Source organism: Chlorocebus sabaeus, chromosome 22 (assembly GCF_047675955.1).
Source record: "Chlorocebus sabaeus isolate Y175 chromosome 22, mChlSab1.0.hap1, whole genome shotgun sequence".
Taxonomy (NCBI): Eukaryota; Metazoa; Chordata; class Mammalia; order Primates; family Cercopithecidae; genus Chlorocebus; species Chlorocebus sabaeus.
Window position 1 is genome coordinate 75,827,913 of NC_132925.1, and position 14,610 is coordinate 75,842,522.

The window sequence follows — 14,610 nt, forward strand, 5'->3', positions numbered from 1 at the left end:
TATCACCTTATTCTGGGTGGGGGAGGGCAGAATACCTGAAGACCAAAACATGGAAATAAGAAAAACCTCACATTTTGAACACAGCCTAACAGCTTCCTTCATTATGCATTCTTTTAATAAGGAATGAGTGATTAATTACTCAGGAATGCCAATGTTTTCAATGAGTCTGCAACACACATTTATTTTTTCTGAAGAGAAACAGTATCTGCTCCACCTGCAGGCCAGGGCTGTCAACTAATAAAACATCAGAAGTGACATGCAAAAACGAAAGCAGAAATAGCAAACCTAAAACTGTCTGACAAGAGTTTTCAGAAAAATCAGTTATAGAGAATCAACAGCAATTTGATTAAAGGTTTAAGATCTTTTCATATTTAAAGTCCTACAACTGGGGAGCTAAATTTCAACCTCAATTAAAACCATCCGGTCAAGCTCATTATTGCAGAAGGCATGAAATCTGAATCCCCTGAAAACTAAAGAACTCAACTGACACCTCACTTCCTGCATGAAGACAGAAGGTCTGAGACAGGTAAGGTAACATTGAGAACAGCCTCCACATCCACCCAAGAAGAATCAGCTTAGCTCTGCTGGCTACCTTAATAACACAACTGAAAAAAATCATCTTTTCTGGCAGTCAGTCCATAATTAAATTTTTATACACTCAATTTAAGTTACTGAATGACTTCCCAGGGTTACTGGTTGTATTTTGAAGCTGTTCTTCCTCTTGATGCAGTGTTTTGTTTGAAACTTTGTTGTGGAACTGAAGTATCTGACAAAACAGCTTTCAAACACATTCTACAGGAAACACTGCAAACTGCCTGTCATGAAACCTCACTTACCACAAGTAAGATAAAAAACAAACAGTTAAAGCATGTTACAACGTTCCTCCATTTTTAGAGAGCGACGTAACCAATACTCTCTGTTTTGAGATATGGGAACTGTTTGGTGCAAACCTCAGCATTTTGTTGGAGTTAATAACAAACTCGACTCCTGTCTGCATCTGAACTTTGGCCAGATCAAATGACATTTCAGAATGGCTCCTGTGGACAGCTTGCAGCAGCTAATCCCTGTGGCTGCGATTAACCACGCTGATCCCCTAGCTCTGCAGGCTCCCTCCCTCCACTACTTGAGCAGCGCAGCCCTCCTGGCCTGCTGGCAGGGCAAGACAAACGCCAGGAGGAAAGAGGCCTGCATAAACTCTTCCCAACTCTGCTTGGTTCTATGTAAGGTTAGCAAAGACCTACCCGACCGTCCACAGGCTCATCCAGAGCTGGGCCCTGAGCCAAGCCCAGCCTCTGAAAACTGCCTCAGAAAACTTACCCAGTGGAGCTTTCAGCTCCTGCGCAGAAGGGCTGCTTTGGAGAGGCGTCCTGCTACCTTCCATTCACAGAATTTGGTTGTGCTTCATTGCACACTTGCTACTGCAGGCTTGCATCATGATTTGGGTCTGCCCACCAACTCCAAATATGCTCCATGTTTGGGCTTATGTAACATTTGCTACTACTGTAAAAAGCACTTGAATTACAAAGGTCCTGGCAGATCAACAGAAAACAGGGGGTGGAGTCTAATTTCATCTAATACGGTCATACCAGGCGTCCTGGACGGTGTAAATTAATCTTTCTATTTGAAAGGCAACTTGTCAAAACTGGGGAAGATGGAATTTATAAGTTTAACCTGCTAAAATGCAAATTACTTATACTTTGTGAATTTTTTTCTGAATGCCTTTAAACTGACACAGTTACTACCAGGTATATTACAAAACTTACATGATTTATTTAAAAACCTACATTTTAAGTCTCAGTAGACCTAAAGGTCTTAAAATTAAACATTTCTATAAAATGCCTGCAGCATTTTTCCAGGTTTTATTTCCCCTATACTATCTACAGTTGCTAAACTTTACAAAAAAAGTTTATTATTCCTAAGCATACTTTTCCTTCCTAAATCTAGTAACAAAAAACTTAACCCACTTTCTGTGCATATTTGTAAAATATGTGTAATTTCATATCCACATGTTTGTCCAGTTTGTTGTTCAATCACTGGAGGACTGACTAAAGCTTTCATACTTTTAAATCCAAGAATTTCTCTCACTGAGTGCCCCCTTGAAAATAGTGTCTTCCTGGCCTGTTTCCCTATCATCCCTATCATGCTCCCTCTCTCTCTGGCCAATCAACAAATCTACTGTCAAACAGACATGGAATGGGTGTAATGGCTCACACCTGTAATCCCAACTACCTGGGAGGGTAAGGCAAGAGTCCAGGAGTTTGAGGCTGCAGTGAGCTATGACTGCGCCACTGCACTCCAGCCCAGGTGACAGAGTTCTAATAAAAACAAAACAACAAAAAATCACCACAAGTGACATAGAAAAAACCGCTAAGTGATCTGAGTTTTATAATAATGACTTAGAAATCTGATAGTTCCAAATGAACTATTTTAAATGTCAAAAGAAGCGGGAAAAGATTCTTCTACGAAATCCTATCACCCCACACAGAATATTGGGCAGAAGTCATGAATTACATATGTGGAAACGATTTAGCCTGAAACGGGTGGGGAAGAGTTTTTAGACAAGCATGAAAACGTCTTCTATCGGGCCAAATTCTAAATTGACTCTAAAGCAAAAGAATAATAGCTGCACTGCCCTATTTTCACAAGGATTCAGATCCCAACCATGTCAGCAATACCAAGACCCAGGGGATTTTCTGAAACCCACTTTCCCCCAAGCCCTCCCCCACCACCGAGATTCCTTACAATAACGTTCATACAATCCAAAACTATGGTAGCCCTTAAAAGACACTAGAAGAACCAAAGGGAAGAGTTATCAGCAAGCCTTAGAAGCACAGGATGCGGATACATCTCCCAAATCTTTTCAAAAGCTCATTAGTGAAAATAAGAATTTTAAGTTAATTCACTGAAGCTTTTCTTTAGGAAAAAAAAAAAAAAATCCATGGCTGTACAACCTGATTGCCACAGGTCTTAGTAGTATTTACTCTACTTCACCTACCCTCCCTGCAGGGGTAGCCAAGGAATCTCCTTAACGTCATCAATAGCAGAAAAGAACAGGGTAGGAGGATCCTTCTTGAGCTAAACCACACTTCCCTATCACTATACTTGTACGACAGGACACCAGACTTCTTGCTGGCCTCCCAAGGACAAACGCTTGCTTTTCTAATATTCCCTTTTGTACACAGTGATTGCACCAGTGGGGAAAAATATCATTATGAGAGTCAGCCAATCCAAGACAGTTCTAAGAATCAAGTCATTCTGCGACACTGAAGAAAAGCAGGGTGAATTTTAGCAAATGTTCTTAAATGCTACAAACACACGTCTATATTTAAGTTCAGAAATAAGAGAAAAACAATTTTAACATTTTTAAGACCTACATCAGAAAAGGGATGAATGGTCGTGTAAGCCACGAAAACATAATTTTGTATACCAATAACACAAATACATAGAAACTGAGAACAAAGTTCAATTTTAAACACTCACATGTGCCCCTCTTAATGCCCTGAATAAAATGTTTAAGCAAATACTGCTTTGTTCTGCTTGTAAAGCATTATCACAATTTTCTTCAAATCATTTCTCAATATCCTATCCAAATAAAGTTTATTTTGATATTAAATATCCCAGTGATGGCTCAGATATAAGTGTTTAGGTCTGGGGACATGGTCATATTTCTTTTTTCCTAAGAAAAAAAATTAAGACTACAGACTAAAAAAAAACTACAGACTAAAATAACATCTTAATAGAATAACATCCGTGCCTCACTGACCAAAAATTATATGTATCAGCTGTGGTTTGGACGGTGTACACATGTCAATTTTACTCTAGTGCACAAAGGGAGTTCTGAACTGTGCATTAGCCTATTCGCAGCAAACAAGCAAACTTGCAGGAGGCTAGGAGAAGCACTCAAGGTTTGGGTTCAGGGGGCAGCCAGCCTGCAGTCTGAGCACTTCTAGTTGTGCAGCCATGGGCAAGAGACTCTGGAGAGCTAAGTACTGATACTCCCTCCTCCTACAAGCCTGGGTTGAGGAGTAAATTTGAGATAACGCAGGTAATGCAGTGCCCAGCACTTGTTAAACGTTCAGCAAATGTTAGCTATTATGATTACAACCAAGGAGAAACTGGATGGATGATAGAAAAGAAGAGTTAAACAGAAACAGAAAAACTGAGGTTTCTATTATAGAAATTAGTCAAGTCCCCTACAAATCTTGGGATTTCCTAAACGGAATCCTTGAGAAGCCAGCAGAGGTGTCATTCAGTGTTCTGGAGGGCAACAAACAAGCTGCTGGCAGTTATGAAATACTGTGTTCCTGTCATTGGTGAAAGCCAGTTCTCCATTTTACAGGAATACAAGTCTCCACTAACTCCACTTCACTGTCTCAGCAGGCCAGGCGAGTTATAATTGGCCTTAATTGGCACTTACAGGAGCTTTAACATTCCTTACCTGCTGCCAAGGAGCACTTGAAAGGGGAAAAAAGTATTTTCAAACTTGGAAATACCAAGCAATTCATTCGGCTGTGGGCCTGGAAGCCTGCTATCCAGAATCAGATTAGCTTCACCTAGAAATGTTGCTATGTTATTATCCAGCGCTCATTAGGTACTCACACTGGATTAGGAGAGGTGGGAGATGAAATTTAAACGGGAATAATTCACCTTGGAGGCTAAAACCATGCAGCAGCCTTCCTCTAGCTTATCTTTTGGTGGATGGCTCTCTAGGGCTCAGCCACACTTCATGTGTGTAAGGCAGGCAAATAAAATATATTTTCATGGCCTGATTTACACAGGCTTTGAGTTAACCACAGTCTGACCTCAGCCCAGTTATTATTTGAAACACACAATGAACAATGTTATAAGGTGACCAGTCATACCAACTGCAAAGAGGATAGCGAGATCAGAAACAAAACTGGCCATAGTTTTTCCTTGGCCTTGCAATTAATCACACTCAAAATTGTTATCCTCTAGGAGGCCTCACATTTTGCACAGAGGAATCCTAGCATAAAAGAATGAGATTTCTTCCTTAAGGTAAATCCCATACAGAATGAATAGAAATTTCCCATAGATGCCAGGGAAACTGCCTATAATTGTTTAAATATTTTTTTAAATAATCACTCGTTTTGAAAGATCTCTGTCTCATATTATTATTACTCAGACTCGAGCTTGTTTGAGAAATTTACTTCAAATTAAAATTAATCATACGTGTGTGTGTGTGTGTGTGTGTGTGTGTGTAAGGAACATTGTTAAGAGGCTTTAGAAAAATAAATGGAAGCTTAGAAAAATAAATACATCTACTCCTTTGGAGATACTCTTATAATGACTGGTAGAGATGAAGTATTATAGCCTTTTTGGAAAGCAATCCAGCAGCAGCTATTAACACTGCAAATAACTATCTTTTGTGACCCAGGAATCCACTCCTGAGACTCTATCCCACAGAAACTAAACCACCAGTAATTAAGTATGTATGTACCAGAGTGGTTACTGCTGTTTGGTTCACAGAGACAAAAAGCAAGAAACAAAATCAATGTCCATAGAGGGCCTGGCAGAGGAAGCTACAGCACAGCCACACTTTAGAGCAGTATGCAACCATTAAAAAGAGGGGATTAGTGTTATCCAGGGCTGTGAATGGATTTACATGAGGTATTGTTGAGTAGAAAAGGAGCAGAAGTGTGCATAATAGGATCCATTTTTTTGTAAAACTATCACCAAAAGCCCCTACTAATAAAATACATGATTCTATGTGCCTGGATAGAGTTAGAAGCATGAGAAAAATATAGAAGGATGCATACTAAGTTACATACTAAGAATGCAGCATGTATGATTTATAGTGTAGTGCGGACTGCTACAGTTAGAGAAGGCAGGTAAGTTGAAAGAGCCAATGAAATAAGAAAAAGGCTGCACTGAAAACAGTTGAGATGATTACATTTGTGTATTTACATAAAAATACATTATAGGTGTACATATTTAATACATTCATATGCTGATCAAAAAATCTATAAAGAAAGAGTTGGTCTAAAAAATTTGTTATAAAAACGCACTGTGAAGGTAGCTGAAGAAAAATTAAAGAAATACAAAATTCTGGCCGAGGGGGGTGGTTCACACCTGTAAACCCAGCACTTCAGGAGGCAGAGGCAGGTGGACTGCTTGAGCCCAGGAGTTTGAGACCAGCCTGGGTAACATGGTGAAACCCTGCCTCTACAAAAAATACAAAAATCAGCTAGGTATGGTGGCGTGTGCCTCTAGTCCCAGGTACTGGAAGGGCTGAGGTGGAAGGATTGCTTGAGCCCGGGAAGTGGGGGTTACAGTGAGCCAAGTGTGCGCCACTGCACTCTAGCCTGGGCAACAGACTGAGAATCTGTTTCGAAGAAGAAGAAAAAAGAGAAATACAATATTCTGGTATTACATCAAACAAGTGTATCTTGATTACTGTCACTCTCTTAATTTGTTTGGCTAAGCAGGCTGAGACTCAAGTAGCACAACAGACCACAGTTGAATCACACAGAAAAAGGCCTATTAGCCACTTTGGCAAAATAACATCTTAACTCTCTAAAGCTCACTACACATCTTCAGTAGTAGAAGTTGTAGGCCAGGTGTGGTGGTTCACGCCTATAATCCCAGCACTTTGGGAGGCTGAGGCAGGCAGATGACTTGAGGTCAGGAGTTCAAGACCAGCCTGGCCAACATGGCGAAATTCTGTCTCTACTAAAAATGCAAAAATTAGCTGGGTGTGGTGGTACATGCCTGTAGTCCCAGTTACTCAGGAGGCTGAGGCATGAGAATCACTTGAACCTGGGAGGTGGAGGTTGCAGTGAGCCGAGATTGCACCACTGCACTCCATCCTGAGTGAGAGAGCAGGACTCTGTCTCAAGAAAACAAAACAGAAGTTCTAACAACCTTTTTAAGAAATATATCAAGCATAAGAGGCAATGAAACAAATTTCATTCCAAAGTTTGTGACCTGAAGAGAATATAAATCAAGAACTCTATATTGTGTGATCAGGGGCTGTTTGTATTTTATTTTAAACGGAAATAATTCTTTCATTTTTTTAATCTTCAAATAAATGCACAAGATGAAAAGGTATAAAATTACTTTGAAGTAAACCTCAAGACTGGGATTTCTACACACATAATGTGGGATAAGGGAAATAGCTAAATTTAGCTATTGGGCCCCTCCCAAACCAGTTTGTTTTATGGACTTGGACTAGTACATACATCAGAGGAATTATTCCAGTCAGGTAGTAGGTACCACGGCATCAAGAAGTGATAAAAACTCCCTCTTCTGGTCATATGTAAGATCACAGCTTAGCAGGGTTGAAATCGCAGGTACTTACCTTAGTCAACGTACAAATTAGTCTTGTGAAATGACTGTCAGGAAAAATACTTTTTAGGAAATATAAATAAAATATGGATTTATTTCCTGAAATATCTCCTTTAAAGTTGAAGCATGGCCATCCTATAATAGCTAATGACTTCTACATGTAGCAGGCAAGTCAAGAGTGACACTGGTAAATATTAACAATTCATATATATATTAAATAATAATTTCTTAATTTTTATTAAGCCTTTTTTTAAAAAAAATTTCCAACTGTTTTTCCCTCTATTAAGGTATAAATGACAAATAAAAGTTCTACATATTTACAGTACAGTGTAATGTTTTGATACATATATACATTATAAACAATTTATAGACAGACAGATAGATAGATAGATATTGCCAGAAACTCACATTTTCACTGCCTTATTATTGTGGCAACCCAAATCAGAACTGCTGAAGTAGTTCATCAAATCACAGTAGTACAAACCTGGAGGGCACTGTGACCAGGTTCCATGTGGAGAATCAATATGCTGAAATACTGACAGACATTCCCAAAGAAGAACAGTCCTTAAGGCACTGTATACAGTAACACAACACTGAAGATCTAAGGGTCCATCAACAGGAGTCAGGTTAAGTGAAAATACATTAATGAAGCGGAATAACAGGCAGTCCTTAAAAAGACTACAGCAGAACAGTATGTATTAACCTGAAAAAATATTTTAGATAGATTATTAAGTTAAAAACGTGAATTCACACTGAATCTACTTTTTTTAATATGTGAGGGGAAAAAATATACTGGTAAATATTCCTTTGTCCAGGTTCTAGGAACCCTCCAAGAGTATATGTCAAACTGTACCCCTGAAAAGTAAGATGAAGGAGCTTTGTTAATTCTGATTGCATACTTATCCTCTGGTTGTTTACTTTCTTTTACAATGTATTTTATTTTAATAATTAAAAACAAATTGAAAGATAGTAGTTTGTTAGTCAATAAATTTTCACAACTACCCAACGAATACATGAGAAGTCCCAGGAAAGTGCACACATTTTCTTTTGTTTTCTGGCTTATATGACTAGATTACAATAACATTAAAAAAATTGAAAAGAAAAAATGACCCCCCAACTTGGCATCACTGCAATAATTACTTTCTTCTATAATCTTTAGAAAATGCCTAAAGACTTAACATAATATATCAACACTTTTAATTCAGGTCAATGCACCTCATTAAAAATAAATGCCCATATACAAACTGAAAGAACAACCTCCTGATCCATAAGTGCAAGTAAATTCATCCAGCTGCTTGAGCCAAAAACCCCATGAGTCATTCCTCCTCCCTTCCTTTCCCAATCCATCAGCAAGCCCTGCTGGCTTTATACTTCCGATGCAGATTTTAATTCTGTTCACACTTCTCTGCCCCTGCTGCTACAATCCTAATCTAAGCTTTCTCTCCTGATCCAGCTCTCATCTTAACTAGTACGAAACAGCTCACTAACTGGTCTCCCTGGTTCCACATTTGTCCCCTGTGTTCCACACAGCAACCATGTGATCAAACACTTCCTGGCCAAAATACTCCAGTAACTTACACCGTCCAATCCTGATTCTTCTCATGGCTTGCAGGGTCCAGTGTCATCTGGTCCTAGAACCACTTTCTCCGGTTTCAACTTGGACCCCTTTCCTCCTTGCACACTGTCCTTCGGTCTCCTCACTGGCCTTTCTGCCAAGACCACTTCCATCTAAGGACCTCCGCACTTGATATTTCCTCTATGTGAAGCACTTGTCCTTTACATCTTCAAATGGGCTGGCTCTCTTTCATCACTGAGTTTAAACATCAACTCCAGGGACAGACTTTCTTTAACTAGTCTTACCTAAAGTGGTCTGCCCCAGTCATTTTCTCTCACATTATTCCTAGCATTTATCACTACCCAAAATAATCTGATTTCACACAATTTCATTTTTCTCTCTCCTCAATACAATATATTGTATTAAGTCAGAATATAAGGTGCATGAAATCACAGACACTGCTTTTCTACCTCAGTAGAGGGCAATGCCTAGCATATATTAGGCACCCAATAAATTTTGTTAAATGCATGAGTAATACTATTGTTAGTTTAATTCCTTTTTAAAGCAGTCCCAAAGGCATAGACATTCATAAGAGCACAGATATCAGTAAGAGGAAAAATAAGTTCATTTTATAATTAGAAATTAAAATGTTGCTCCTACAAATGTCATAACTTTATTTTAAATATATCTGCTTATAATACAACTAGAGAAAAAAGATAAATTTATATTAGCTGAGAGAGAATAAACCTTTATCTAATGCTACTTCAGTTATCTGAAATATTTAATTAGCATTCTTTCACTTGTAGCAAAGAAAAAAAATGAATACACTGTATGTTACACTATCACTCTCTAATATTAATAGCAATAAATGACAAGTGAAAGAAAAAATATTTTCTTTCTTCATCCAAAAATGGTTACTTAGTGACAAGAAGTTTAGGGCAAAAGGTCAACCTGGAATTTCCTTCCAGAGTTAAACTAATTTTCACCTTGACATCATTCATGTTTTCATGTGCCTGTTTTGGTTAGCTCCCATCCCCGGCTCATCCCCAGACTGCTGGAGAAAGACCTGGTATATGTCTTCCAAGCAAAAGAGTGAAGTAATTTTTTTTCTGCTCCGCAACAAGTTTTAGTCTTTATACTGACTGCAGAAATAAACATGTCAGTCAATTCTCTAAAGAAGCTACAAAATGTTACGAGTCTCATACAAAAAGAGGAGGAGTTTGGTTTTAGATAGCTACTATGATTTAGAATTAAATAAAGTAGAATAGGCAGAAGAGAAATTCAATGACTATGCTAAATCAATTATCTACCTACCATTACTATATCTTTGAATTACCAAATGTTCCGAGGTAACAGGTTTACAATATTGATCCAGCTTCTTGAAGCAAACTTAAAATTCTACTTCAGCTAGAACATCTGTTGCTAATGATAGCTTTGTGACACATGCAATTCATACTGTCTCTGAATTTTCTTTTAACTCTATACATCCTTATCATGCAAAATAAATCAATGTTAGTAGGTAGAAAAGATGGCCTAGTTGGTATATTTTATCTGTGTGAATGAAATTTAATTTACGAGTTTGATCTTTAAACTAAGCATAAAATCCATTCAGTGGATTGTTAAGAACAGGAAATAAGATAGTACATGCAAAAATTCTCTGTAAATCACCAGGTACTATTAAAAGTTATCATTAGTCAGTGGACTTAAATTTAGTATACTTATGAGAAAAAAACAGTTTCTTTCCTTATCAAAAACAGTTATTAGCTAAAAAAAAATGACACGTTAAAAAATATCTGAACCTGTTACTTTCCAGGTCTAAGTTAATCAGAGAGCAAAAGGGGAGGGAAGTGTTCTATATTAAATGGTAAAACCTCTGCTTTGTGATGCAAGATAATTATACGATGGCAATTGCTGGTCAGAACTATGTAAAATGTTGTCAACAATGAGAACCAGCATTTTTGCCAGAAGCAGTCCATCAGATCTCAGAGTAAAAATTCATTTTTCTCTTATAGTACTAACATTCTTTGAAACCAATTACTTAGCTCAAAAAAGTACAATTTCTCATATGAATATATGAGTAATTTGCTCATCCTGATGAAAATGACATTTTAGAAAATATAATTTATGCTAGCATCTAAAAGAATCCAAACCACCTCAATGCACACCAAGGAACATTAAGTGCAAGCAATGTGTGTGGCTATTAATTTTACAGGATTTGTAATATCTGCAAGGAGAGAAAGCTGTAAGATCACAGCAGTGTTTCTACTAAAGCTATGTTCATTAAGTCATGAAAAAGTCAGATTTATGACACTTCTGTTTGTGAATAGTCTGAGAAAGGCAGATGTTTTACACTGAAGCCTCACCAACAGACTTACATACCATTCACAGTGATCAGTAGTGGCTCAATACATAACATATCGATAGATGACAAAGGATATTTGTCTTACGTGGTCTTTTTACAGATCAACATGAGATTCCAAAATTCTGTCTTCAAGGTCTGTTATTTCCTAGGGCTAAGGCTGGCCTCAGTAGATAGCTCTTTAAACATATGAGGTAGCAAAATTCAAGAACTTGAGCTGGTATTTCCAAACAATATGGAGTAGGCATCACTCTCTGATATTAATAACATCAAATGACAAGCGAAAACTTACTCCCTTTCCAATTTCTTTCCATTTTCCTGATAATATCGCACTACTGTGTGGACAATACTTGCCTAAAATGTGTTAGTCTCCATTTTAACAAAGAGAGCAAAGCCTCAGGCTCAGAGCCAGCACTGGCAAAAGCATCAACATAAAATTAAATAATCTTCTTTTCACAGCATTCATTTTCACATTTACTATTTCTTATAGCAGGCAACACTAGTTTCCCCCTTTATTGTTCTAGTAAGATTTTCCTTGTAAATTGATTTATTTAAATAAAAGTGGTTTGATTTAAAGAAAAATACTAAGTGTCAGTAGATAATAAAGCCAGAATTTGATTAAGGTTGGGAAAAGGTGGCTGCTCCATATGTCACCACCGAGGCCATGCCTAGAGACTCAAGCTGAGCCAAAAGTTGAACAAGTGGATCAGCCTAACTAATCTGAGGCAAATACTTCAACAGCCGACATCTGAGTAGGGTTTCAATTAATCACAGAGATTCTAAATGTGGTACTTGTCCAAGCGGACTAAACATCATTCATCTATTTCTCCTAGGTAATATCACCCCTGTGTCTGCATAAAAGAGAAATGTTAAAGTATTCTTCATAAGCAAACTCAGTGAAGCTAGAGAGCACAAAATAGGAATTCCTGGGAAGCTCTCTCAGTATACAGCCTCAAAAGCACCCCACAAGTTATCTGCTAACCCTAGGCTAATCCCACCATTTAGAGCCAGAGTAAATGCATGTAAGTAGTACTACACAGTTTATGCTATTCAGTAGCCAGTATAGAACCAACACACTTATCACTAAACTAACTGAAGAACTTAAAGATTCCCACCTCAAAAGAATGGGGCTTCTGACCCTAGGAACGTCACCATCTCAATGCTTACTCCTACTCAAAAGTTTTTTGGCAATTAATGTGACATTTCCAGAACATAATACAGATATTTTAAAAAGTAGGGGCCTCCCTTCCTGCCATTCTGGTTGGCTCAATGAATCTCTGAGCGCCAATCTGTGTCAGTCACTGTATGTTAGCCACTGTGTGTACCAAGCAGCAGCTCCACCAGAGTGGACTGTATCTGCATCTGTGAAAGCAATGCATTCCAGCCAGCCAGTGTGTCAGAATCAGCCCAGGGAGCTGTTTAGAATGTAGATCCTGGGTTCTATCCCTGAAATTCCCATGCAGAGCATCTGGAGCAGGCCTTTGGAAGCTGCTCACTTAGAAAGCTCCTCTTTGATTCAGATGCACAGCAGGTCTGGGATCCACTGATTTGAATTATATTTTTAAATCTGAAATTAGCAGTAAGAAACACCTTACTCTTTTTTTTTCTTTTTTTTTTTTTTTTTGAGATGGAGTCTCGCTCTGTCACCCAGGCTGGAGTGCAGTGGTACGATCTCGGCTCACTGCAAGCTCTGCCTCCCAGGTTCAAGCCATTATCCTGCCTCAGCCTCCCAGGTAGCTAGGACTACAGGTGCACGCCACCACGCCCGGCTTATTTTTTGTATTTTTGGTAGAGATGGGGTTTCACAGCTTACTCCTAAAAATACTAAGTAACTGAAGAGAAATATGAGGCACACTGGAGTATTTTAAAACATTAAAACAACATCAAGAAATCATGGTATTACTATGTAGTTTCCAAGAAAGCAAACTATGCTATGAGAGCAATCAGACTGAAAAACTGGAAATGCCAAAATGGCACCACAATCATTCACCATCATTGCTCAAATGGAAATCCTGGTTAATTGTTAACTCCTCAAACTGCAGCTTGGCTAGCAAAAAAGTACATGGTTTCTTAACTACTCTGAATAATAGCTGCTCACCAATTCAGAATACTTTTACCACCAACACTGACTGACTTTACAAGACTTGCTGCCACTGTAGCATGTTTTCTTGTCCTGGTAGCAGTGGTTTTAAAGGAACTGCCTGCTGGAGTTTGTAGCAACTATTCATTTGTTCATAAAAGTCACAGACAGATAACAGCAATATATGAATTCACAGAAGACTGCCAACACATTTTCGCCAATATCACTGAAAGAAAGTACCATCCCTGTTTTGGCAGCTAAATAAACTACAACAGTCACTCTGAAAGATTCTGAATTTGAAAACTGTTTTTTGTTAACTATGGAAAACAATAATGCAACAACTGGCTTTCTAAAAATTTCAACAAAAAAGAAAATGTTCCAAAAATAATCTTTCCTGTCACAACCGCTGTCCCCAAAAGACAGAAGAGACTGTGGCAGCACCAGTAAAGGTTGTTGGTCCTGGGAACCCTGTTCACCTCTCCTTTCCTCCAAGTGAGTCGGGGGAAGTCCCTCCAGGGCCACCACATGGTACCTCCCTCTACTTCATGCAGTTACTCTCCCAAACCCACATTCACCTCTAAACCTCTTGTCAATTCCACCAGCAGCCATCTCCTCTACTGCTGATTCAAAGAGGGTACTCCTTACACATTTCCCGGCAGAATAACTCCCTCAGAGCACTTGGCCCTCATCTTTCTGCCAGGAACTCTCATATCTTTAATACTTCTCATATCTTTAATACTTCCCTTGTCACCTCAGCCTCCCACCTAGTGACTTTGTCAGTCACACCTCCTGCCAAACCACAGGAGACCCTGGAGTGCATTCACACTTTTCCATTTACATGTTTGAAGTTAACACCAACCCTTTGTTATTCAACAAGTATCTTACTAGGAGATATTGTACCAGGGACTGAAAGGCAGGAAAGGAGAAAGACAGAAAAATGTGATTTTAAGATACTTTCCTGGCTGGGAGTGGTAGCTCATGCCCATATTCCCTGTACTTTGGGAAGGCGAGGCGGGCGAATCACTTGAGGTCAGGAGTTCCAGATCAGCCTGGCCAACATGGTGAAACCCCATTTCTACCCAAAATACAAAAATTAGTCGGGCATAGTGGCATGCACCTGTAATCCCAGCTACTCAGGAGGCTGACGCAGGATAATTGCTTGAACCCAGGAGGCAGAGGTTGCAGCCAGCCAAGATCACGCCACTGCACTCCAGCCTGAGCGACAAAGCAAGACTCTGTCTAAAAACAAAAAACAAAACAAAACAAAACAAAACAAAACAAAACAAAACACTTTTTCCTACCCATACACTG

At 38.7% G+C, this 14,610-nt stretch overlaps 1 protein-coding gene across 11 annotated transcripts in view; it reads right to left on the reverse strand.

The window, feature by feature from the left end:
* The window catches only part of ATXN7 (ataxin 7), a 142,217-nt gene that overhangs the window by 34,376 nt on the left and 93,231 nt on the right, over positions 1-14,610 (reverse strand). The window contains exon 1 of one of the 11 annotated variants that reach the window (XM_073009969.1): positions 1,318-7,506. The exons of 9 other annotated variants lie outside the window; for them this stretch is intronic. In XM_073009969.1, the coding sequence (XP_072866070.1) occupies positions 1,318-1,381 (64 nt within the window). In that variant the 5' untranslated portion in view covers positions 1,382-7,506. Of the gene's footprint in view, positions 1-1,317; positions 7,507-14,610 lie in introns of those variants that run through there. One more of the 11 variants, XM_007984883.3, reaches the window with a different exon arrangement.